This window comes from Leuresthes tenuis, unplaced genomic scaffold (genome assembly GCF_036924035.1).
Source record: "Leuresthes tenuis unplaced genomic scaffold, fLeuTen1.0.hap1 SCAF_21, whole genome shotgun sequence".
NCBI lineage: Eukaryota > Metazoa > Chordata > Actinopteri > Atheriniformes > Atherinopsidae > Leuresthes > Leuresthes tenuis.
The window spans coordinates 27,565,297-27,576,109 of NW_027325375.1; the positions used below are offsets into that span (position 1 = coordinate 27,565,297).

Below are 10,813 nucleotides of genomic sequence, written 5' to 3' on the forward strand. Positions count from 1 at the left end.
AACCTAATTTGAGTACTGAATTGAGTTCTAAGAGAATATGAAGGAGAAACATATGTCACACGTAGATTTTCAGTCGTTTATGTGATAGGGAATAAAGATCAAGAACACCGACAGCAGCGGTAAGAAAAGGGCATTTCTGATGTCAGATGCTGAAATCCATTTCATATCTTTACATGCACAGCGCCATCTGACATCTGTTGGTATTAAACTGGAATCAAAGCCTTACACCACTACAGCAAGCAATGGCCCTGAAACAAACAATACACAGCTTACTGTGCAACTAAGTGTTCTCAATAATGAAGAAAGTCTCCCTCCTACTGACCTGGATTCAGGAATTATAAGCAGGCTGTGTGTATGTCTTCTGTCCAAATATAACTAACCCCTGCACCCTGTTACCTACACTTGTCAGAAATGTAAGTCTCGAAAGCAAAAGCTGAATGCTACACAGCAGAAGGTCAAAGAACAAAAAGAAAATGAGGGAGAAGCAACATTCAAACACGATGATGCCATCATCACAGAGAGAGAGAGCGAGAGAGGGGGGGGGGGGGCAAAGGAAACATCCTCAGGATTCCCGTACACAGAAAACACAGGAATTACATTACAGACTTCAAAAGTAAATGCAACACTACAGGACTGTAAAGGTCTGCAACTAAAATCACTAATTGTAACAAGATGCCAGGAGGAAGACATCATCACAAATCAAAATCTGCTGCACTGCTTGGCAACTGACTTCAACTATTCTATTGTTGCTTTGCCAGAAACAACTCCGTCTCTGACCAATCTTCTTCTAAAAAGGCAGTGTCCTCAAATATTGGCACTGTGGGTGGAAATTTCTCTTCCTTCCTACCTCAAAAATATTAAGAACCGATGTCTATTTTCCTAGATTTATTGTCGTTGGAATAGAGCCTAATTATGTGAAAACGGCCTGGAAAAAAGATGACGTCATGATCATCGACTGATCTTACGGAGTAAAAATACCCTGAAAATGTTGATTCTCCCTGCAGATTTAGATGAACATGCATGACATGATTAGCTGTGCACGGCAGGTCACTGCTTGGATACAAACCTCCACAGTTCACCTAATAGATAAACTCTACACTCTGTTTTCCCTCCGTCTTTATTCTTAAAGTTCTGACCAGAAGCTGCTTTGACAGCTCGAAGGAGTTTGCTGCACTCAGCAGGAACGTTTAACATGACACTCGGGGAAAAAGGAATCATTGAGTTTGTCCGACCACAACGTGATTTTTTAAAACACGTGCAAAACACATTAGTCAGACTAAAAATTTTTTAAAAACGCACAAAAACTGAGCTTCTCAAAACCAAACTGGCACACAGAGATTACTCTGCTGGGGATCGAAGCCCTCCTGCATTCAACTAGACTCGAATGGACTCCGGCGTTCCCCACGAACATGCTGCAAAGTTGCATCTTTTTTTACATTTTAGGTGAAAAACAAAAATAATACAGCTATTACAGCCTAACTCCCTATAAAGCTGCTCTCATTCACAAATCTTTCTGTTTTATTTACTTACTAAACGGCCAATTTACGGTCATTCGACACAGTTCCTCAACGTGGCGCCGCTCTACTAAATCTGACAAAAATTGCCATTGAAGCAACTTAAAGATGTCATCCGTGCACATGTACGATGATCTCACACAGAGAAAGAGGCAGAATGTTTCCAAAGGTTGAACAATGGTTGGTTTTGTCTCAACTGAGGGGAGCATGAAGTGTCCAGATGAGACCAGGTTTAGGGGTAATAGATACCAGACTGATTTAGAATGAGAGAAAACTTAGCTTCATTCCAACCAACAGGAACCAGAACTAATAAATAATTTAAGCCCGGAGTCTGTTGTATTCTTATTTAGCTCCAAGGTTCAGGGTAGATTAGGCAAAGTCCGCTGATGACCGTCGCTCCACCCTTCGTCTTCACACTGAACGTTGAGCCCAGAAGCTCCATAAAACCAGGAAGCGTGCTTCAGCTGCTAATTTAAAAATCTGTCCACGTTACACACTTTTGTTGGGTTTTGGGTTGTTTTAATTTGTGCCTTCAAGGAAAAGACTGGATATTAATGCTTTATTCCATCCATCCATCGATTTCTGTACCCGCTTAATCCAAGTCCGGGTCGCAGGATGTTTTATTCCGTAAAAATTGTTTTTATTGCATTTTAGAAAATGTTATATTTCGAGAATATCATGCAAGATAATTTTTTTGTGTCAGTATGGCCAAGAACAGCATAATTTTATGCATAATTTCCAAATATCTGTATGAGAGTTGATTAAAATCCCCCGCCAGATGTGTAAAACTCGAACTTAATAATGTTAAAGTGACACTGTGTTAAATAGTTAACTTTGCAGAAGTTGTCTTAAGAATTTCCACAAGAGGACATAAAAGTTGATTTGGACGTTAATTAATCATTCTACAATCAGGATAATTTTCCAGGGAAGTGCCCCTTAACAGAAATTAAACGTGAAATTAAGGACTGTCTGAAGCTGGAGGTTCACAGCAGAACTGTGGCCCTCTCTCAGAGATAAGCAGCAGAGATGCACCTGCTCAGTGTGGTGATCTCTCAACGAGAGCAGTGGAACATGCAATGAAAGAGGAAGGTGCCATCCATCAGCTCCTCGTTTGCAGGGAGAAAAGCACAGTGGGTCCAGCAGAAAACACTGCGAGGAGTCCTGTACAAGCAGAGGCCTCATGAGCACAATTTAGCAGAAGGGTTCCCATGCACTCATCTCAACTCATTTTTTTTCTTTCCTCCCATTTCTTGCTGATCTGCTCTTTTTAATAAAACACAACGTCAGTGCTTAAAAGATATATTGTGGGTCTATTTAACACTCATACAAGCATCAAGCATCTCAGTCTAGTTTGGTGGCTCAGTAGAAGTGTGCGGTTGCGCCTGCAGACATTCAAGTAGTTTGAAAATCTGTTTGACAGTAGGGGAACATTCAAACGTCAGTGCTCCATTCAGATTGAAAAACTGCTTTATGTTGTATAAACAGATTAAATCAGACCGTAGTGCATCTTGTGATCTATCAACTATCAGTCCGACGCAGTGAATACCACGGTAATCTCTTGGCTAATCTTATTTAAATTGCAACAACAATGGAGGGAACTACATAGGAAAATCCTGACAGCAAATAGTCAGAGAAGCAGTGTTTAAAAGTCTCTTGGATTTTACACACAAATGGTTTAGTAACAAATAAAGCCGTTAGCCGACTTTGGACGAAACAGTTCTCTTACTCTACAACAACAAATCGTCTGACTCATCTGTTAGCTTCGGGTGTTCAATGATGTCGGCATCTTTTTGGGCACAATCGACAAGATATGTGACCAACTGGTACTGCGAGGGGGGGGTTTCAGGAAGTTCTGATGGAAGTGGAGTGAGGAGCAGAGAGGAAACCACCGAGTTGTCTATGCTGCAGAAAGCATTAGCAGTGCACTGGAGGCACCAGCCAATCAGAGCACAAGCATGACAGTTCAAACCACTGCCTCATCACTCTGTTCTGCTCTATTTATTTGTACACTTATCTGCTGCGCACATAATTAACATTTTCTAGGCAGAATGAGGACTAACCGCTATAAGGGTTTATTCCCCAGCTTTATTCTCCCACTAGCCACAAGAATTTTCTTCCGCCGACTCGTGCGACTCAGCTGGTGCCAAACCTTTGTTTGCAAAGAATAACCAAGAATGGCAGCTTAGTCCTCTTTTTGTGTTACAACAATTAATGAGAGTCCCTCAGCATCCTAAGTTAAACAGCTGTGGCCTGTGGGCATACGGAGCTTACAGAAAAGTAAACCACAATATGCGAACGCTATGACGCTTCCCATTGTTGTGGGAACACAGACGTCCATTATAAATAAATCAAATAGCTCTTCAATTCTTTAGATGTGAGAAGTGCACAAATAAAAGTCACTTCATTTGAGAAAGTTCAAACAGGTCAATTTTCCAGAATGACTTTTTTTCTTTCCAAAAACGCTTTGAACCACTTTCTTTAAGAGGGGGCTTGACAATGTTTACTCTGATGCACAGTGGAAAAGACCGACCAGCCAACATTCAGTCGTAACCACTGATAGCAATTAATCATTGTCCATTAACCCATGTGTGAACTCAGGTCTGAGGCTTCTTAAAAAGGAAAGAGTGGCAGCTAGCTTATCCTAACATAGCCAGAGCCAGCTGGTCTGCAGCGATTCAATTTTAATCCAACAGTGTTTCTGTTGTCTTTAAAAATGTAAAATACCAGACCCTTCTATGATGGACCATGCCTCCTGCCCCACGTTAGCTGGGATAGGCTGCAGCTCACTGCCACGCCGAGCAGCATAAAGCAGGTAAAGCTAATTAACGGATGCATAGAAGTGCCACAACAAAACCCAGGTGGCTACGGCTGAACAATAAGCACAAAAAGACCCATTCTGTTACTTCCTGTAAGATCACAGATGCCAAGAACAGCAGCTTGGTGTGACAAAGTAAAGCAGAATTTCCCCTGCGCTGAATGTGTGGTGGAAGGTATGGCAACTGAATTAAATTTTTATTGGTGACGTGATGACAACCTTACATAACTGCGCCCTCATTTTATCCAACTCAAAGTAAAAAGAGTGATGAGAGTAAGAGAAAAGTCCATTTGATGTTACATGCAGCCGATCTTGACATAGCAACAGTGATTCCCATTTGATATCCAAAGAAAAATAAACTGTATTAAGTTGGTGCAGAGCTTATAACAAAAGAAAAAAAAAGGTGTCTTTTAGAAACCGAGCAGAAAACAGATTAGACATTTCTCTGCATCAAGGACACACTGTTCCTTGGGGATTCTCTGCTACACAGTCTCACTTTAGTCAATATTACCTTCGCATGCACCACTTACGTGGCAGTAAGTGCATTAATATGTGTTATCTTGCTAGAGGGCAGCTTGTCTTGTTAAAAGCGGAAATACGAGTATAAGTGGTAAAGGTGTTAAGATGGAAGCGGCAGAGCCAGATGCGCTGAGCAAGACGGGAAAGGACTGAACAGTGGTTTCAAAGTCGCATCTCATCCCAATCAGCTTATCAAATGTGTGTTTACGAAGACTTTCTTAAAATCGATCCGCTACAGTCCATCAGTGGCTATTCCCCCAAAGAAGCATTTTTAATGCCCATTCCTCCAGCCAACTGTCGAGCGTCTTTTAATCAAATTTGGAAGATGTCGCAGACTGGAAAACATGAATCGTGAGCATTTCTAAAAACTAGCTCGGAACGAGTTAGAACGCGCTAGAATGAGCAGCAAAAAAACAGAGCGGTGGTCCCTAACCGGAGACAAAAACTCAAGAAGAAGCAGAACGTGGTCATGTCGGTAAGAAAGAAAATCAAGTTCGTCAAGAATTGGTTTCTGCTGGAAAAACCGATGCACACAGTTACTTTTTCTTCCCACCTTCTTCTTTCTCCACAGATCCAGAGATGTGAGGTGGAAACACACAGAGCAGCTCTGGAGTCACAATATCATGTAAAGGGGAAGTACAACACACACACACACACCGAGTGACACAAAACAGAGGAGAAAGAGCAGTGAAACAACACCGAGACACACAGGAAAGCACAGCACAAACAGGCACAGCACAGAAGGAGAAAAATCAAAAGATTATTGTTGGAAGAAAACCATGCAGGCTTCCTCACAAATGAGAAGGAAGAGCTAATGAGCACACTCATGGAAAGCGGTTAAGATATATCAAAGGAATTGTCTATATGCTCTATTAAACTAAAGTATATTTTTTTGTTTTAATGAACAGAAAAATCCTGTTAAAGTGTTTAAAGTCTCAATGAAACACGCAGTGAAGTGCTATTTGAAGATAATAAAGATGAACCAACACCGTGGCTTTGGATCAACGTTTGCATTACAGTTTTTTCTAATTAAGCAGCGATCTCAGCAGCATGAAGTCACGTTGTTTCATTCTTCCATCCTGCCTTTCAACACGCTGTTGCTTCTAACTTTCTCACTGATCCTTTGGCATGCAGGTATAGTTCAAATCAGTGCACAGTGGATGTCTTTGGCTTAAGATTTCGTGTTTATAATATCGAATAGATACAAGTCCCCGATCATCTTCATACATTACTGCATTTTATCTCCAGCAGGCCTGTTGCTGCACCTGCACTTGCTGCTATCCCACATGTTGTTATCTATCCAACCTCTCCAGTGCCTAAGGCAGGGATACCCACATCCGGACATCGAGGGCCACTGTCCTGCAGGTTTTAGACGTTTCCCTGCTTCAACACACCTGATTCTGAAGAAATGGATCTCTTCAAAGTTCTGCACAAGCCTGCTAATGATGCATTTTTCTGAATGAGGTGTGCTGAAGCAGGGAAACATCCAAAACCTGCAGGGCAGCGGTCCTCGAGGACCAGATATGGGTATCCCCAGGCCTAAAGTGTCTATAGCAGTGTCTGGCTCTGCAAGTACCACTAAAACACATATTAGCTACAATCTTTTTTCAGAATTATGGCATCATCTAGGTAGCAAAGAATCTATTTGTGCCTCATACCTTGAGGCAAGAAATATAATGAATGCAATTTTAATTAAATGTGGTGTATTTGGGTAAGGAAAAAAAAAGAAAAAGAAAGGACAATGTAAGGGAAAACAAAAGCATTTGCTCCCCTTTAAAGCCTTCATATTACTATTTCAAAGGGTATGTGCATCTGCTTTGCATTAAACAAAACCAGAAGGTCAAAACCCTCACTGAAATGTACAGCGAACTAAAGCTGAACCGACACAAATGGACACCTGTCTTTGCTCCTTAACTTGAACTCTTAACAGCTCCAGAGTGGACTCAGAGCTCTTCTCAAAGGAAGAACACGCACTAGATTAATAATGTATGTGGCAACAAAATATTTGGGTCCTCTGATGTCTCATGTAAAGGCGAATCAAAGAGCAAAAAACAAGAGCTTCTCCCTCAGTTGATCAAAAAGAAACTGGGGTGTGCTCTCCGTTTCATGAGATATATGGTTATGGAGCTAATAATTTGGCATTTAACTGCATTTATTTCTAATCAATTGATGAGTGTGGAGGGGAAAAATGAGTCTGGCCTGAGAAATGACACTTAACTTTCATTATCTGTGGAGACCATAAAAATTTAATCAAAGGTGATTTACATATTTTAATGTATTCCGTTCAGAGTTTAGTTTTTTTTTTTTTTTAATATAGGTGGTTTTGTGAATCACTATATAAGGTACAATTAAGAAGATTCCGGTGACTTATTGAACAGTTTGCACAGACAAGCTTTAAGCTAATCACATATCACTGCTGTGCCATGTATTGTCCGATTTCTTTTCAACCCTGGGGGCAAATAAGAGGCCAGTTTCAAGAGTTAGAGCAGCAAAAGAAAAACAATGTTTAGGTTTTAATTCAACGCCACAGCAACGCAACAATGGACACAAAGTTGGCGTGTTTGAGGGTGGAGTTAGTGAACTGGCCTCTCTTTGATTAAACCATAATGAGCTCAGGCTGCACAGCAGGCACATGGTGGCTGACCCTCATCCTGACGGGGTGAGTGGGTGGAGGGGAGGCTGAATTAGCATTGTCTTCTCTGATGGCACCAATCTAAGTTCCTCTACACTTTCTTAAAAGCAGGTGGCGTCGCGCCATCACACAATGGTGTTACTTTACAATAAACGTGTCTGGAACTAATATGGCTGCCCTTGAATCCTAAGTTACCTCAGTGTTGGCTGAGTAACGGTTAATATGACTGATCATCACTGCCTGCGCTCCTCGGCGTCTTCTGTGGACTGTTTCTATGACAGCCTCGGGTCGCACCGTCAGCCGTGGTGGTTGCTCCCGTTTGCTACATGATCAAAGATGCTTAACCAAACTTATATGCAAGTTTTGGGCTTTAAATGATACTAGCTAAACTTGCTAGAATCGCAACTTAAATCACGCGGCGTTAGCTCTTTTACAACTCGTTCGTTGAGGCTTCTGTATGATGCGCGAGACAGTCGGCTCCCCCTCAAAACTTCTGTCTCAACGTTTGGTGGAACAAATAAAACTCCCGCAAAAAAACGGGACTCACCTGAAATAATGCACAAGAGGTGATATATTGCAACCTTGCTCTGCCCGAGGTAATTCCGTTGAGAAGACGGTAACATTTTCAAAAGTAGTGCAGTCTCCTGCTCCTCTGGCAAAGCGTAGGCTGCATGCCAATTTGAACAGTGCTGGACAGTGGAACCTCCTCAGCAACAACTCCGAACTGCATGTGGACTGTACCATCTGCTCCGCACCGAGCGGGGAGACACGGGGCACACCTGACAATGCGAGCAAACGGGCACCGGTCACGGTTCTACAGGAACCTCCCCGCGAAGGAGTGATCCATTAGTATACACATTACGTCATCTTTGTTGATAACTCGACATATATATTGATTCATCATATCATTCTTACTTTACAGGCCTCTTTGTTGTCTCTGTGAAAATACATGTTCATGTTTTAGAGCTGTTTTAGAGTCATTTTTCTTTTTTTTTCTCTGTCTGCCAACAGGGTTTGAACGAATAGAACAAACATTTAATAAAATGTGATTGAAAGCGGCTTATTATCAAAGAAAAAAATACAAGATACATTTACATTGCTGACGGGGCCGTCTTATGTATTTTGTAATTGCGGGAGGATTTTTCTTTTGCTAGACAGCTGGCGCAAGCATTCATTGCTGGCCAGAATGATTGGCACACATTAAGTACAGAATTAGGAATTTATTCAGAGCTAAAATCAGAATACTTTAAAAGATTAAATTTCACTTTCAAGAATCAGAATCAGAAATACAATTTATCTTTAAGTCACGGGTCCTCCTGCCAGAATTAAAAGGAAACAAGCAATATGTAATAAAAGCACAGAAACATGTACATTAAGATGCAATGAAAGTAAAAGAAAAATATGTATAAAAATACCTTTAAAAAGTGTAGAAAAAAATCATATAAGGTAACCAAAATAGAATACTTAATAATAATTAAATTAAATGCATCACACATTGATACTGACACCCTTCCCCAATGTTGTTGCACAACCTTTACCATCAGTTTCTTGTTGCCATCTTGAAGCTTCTCTCACCTGTCTGATAGCTGTCTCTGGCGCTCTAAGCTCTTTTTATTTGGCTGGAGTCCTTTGTGTGTGCAGTGAAAGATGTCAAAGGTTTTCAATGGGACTTAGGTCATGGCTTATAGCTGGTCAGTTTAAAAACACCCCTAATTTCCCTTTTTTGTGCTGTTGAATGTGTATTTTGCACCTTAAGGAGCCAGTACCTCCTCCTCACTCATAGCTCTCTGACACAAGGTTGCACACTTCACTCTAAAGGCTATGGTAATTTTCTGATTTATCATTACATCAATTTATTCATGACATGCAGTACCACAGGCAGTAAAGCAGTCGCACTGCACGATATGACCTCAAACGCGTTTTAGTACAGGTCAGTTGTTTATTTCCTCGTTAGCCTAATTTTTCACCCTATAAACTAAAATGCTCTGCATTCCAAAAGGGCTCTTCTTTGTCTTCCTCTATCCATTCAACATCACCCCACAAAGACTGCAGCTTACATACAAACAAATAGAAGTTTTGGCAAACTTTAGGCCTGCCTTTTGTAGATCTCTTTCAATATTGGCATCCCCACTTGGCCTGTTGCCAGATCAGCTACTCTTGCTTTAATGTGCATCATATAGTGCTGGATGACAGCAACACTTAATCTTTCCATTCCACAAACTTTCCCCACACCCACAGATCATTTATCTGTAAGCATTTTTTTATATAGATTTAAAAAATCCTGAATCATGCAGCTACAATGGGACATGTATCCACACCAATCCTCTAATTCATTATTGAATTGTCATAGTATTTGGCCTATAGTTGATATTATAATGACATGATCAGCATTAATTTAGTTTCCAAAATTCTGACTCTTAATCACCTAAAATAGGACTTTTAAAATGTTATTACATCCACCTGTCTGCAGTACAGAAATAAGAAATAGAAAAAACAAAGTTATAGCTGGAAATATGGATAATATGTTGTAGGAGTCAGACTTTTATGGTGATTGCATTTGCTATCTGTAACAGTAGCACTAACTCTGTGATCTTAGTCAATCGCTGCAAATAAAGTTAAATTTGTTTCTGTTTTCTCTAGCTGCCTCTCGATGGCACAGACATACAGCATGCAGCTCAGGTTGCTATTCCCAGTTCAGTGTGTGGGATGGTGGAGGGAGGTGGGGGCCCGCACCCACCCTTACTGGGGACAAAGCGCTAACCAGGACAGTGCTTTAATTTGACTGTCAGGGATTGAGTTGCTCCAGCCACCCCAGTCATCTGCAGGTGAAACATTTGTGCACAACCATGTGTATGTGAGCATTAAATCTTGTTGGATCTATTTTGAAAGTCAGGAAAATGCATTGGGCAGTGCATCAACATGAAAGTAACACGTTGCCATATGTTCTAAGAATCGGAGCTGAGGGTGGAAGAAGAGCTTGTGAAAAGACTGGATAATTTGATTTAGGGGCTTCTTCTATATTGGAATTTGAGCTTAATCCCCCTCCAACTTCTCCTCAAGGCCTTTTCAGGGAGCTGTAGATCTACCCATCCATCTTTCTGCTGCCACACAGAATGCTTTTTTCTTTTTTATATTCTTACGCTTTATTTCATTGGTTCTTTTTCTTTTTGCATTTTAAAGCTTGTTTCTTATAGAAACATCTTGAACTTGTGACAGACATAGACCAAATAAGCACCTTGATCATACATAACAATTTGGTTGTACAAATTTAACAAGGATACTTCATGAAGTGTGTTGTCATTCATTGAATGTACGAGCAATATAACACAAAAA

At 40.8% G+C, this 10,813-nt stretch overlaps 1 protein-coding gene across 2 annotated transcripts in view; it reads right to left on the reverse strand.

The window, feature by feature from the left end:
- nectin3b (nectin cell adhesion molecule 3b) overlaps positions 1-8,159 on the reverse strand; it is a 30,340-nt gene extending 22,181 nt beyond the window's left edge. For both annotated transcript variants that reach the window (XM_072375502.1, XM_072375501.1), the window contains exon 1: positions 8,028-8,159. In XM_072375502.1, the coding sequence (XP_072231603.1) occupies positions 8,028-8,103 (76 nt within the window). In that variant the 5' untranslated portion in view covers positions 8,104-8,159. The remainder of the gene's footprint in view (positions 1-8,027) is intronic.
- Between the last annotated feature and the right edge of the window lie 2,654 nt (positions 8,160-10,813).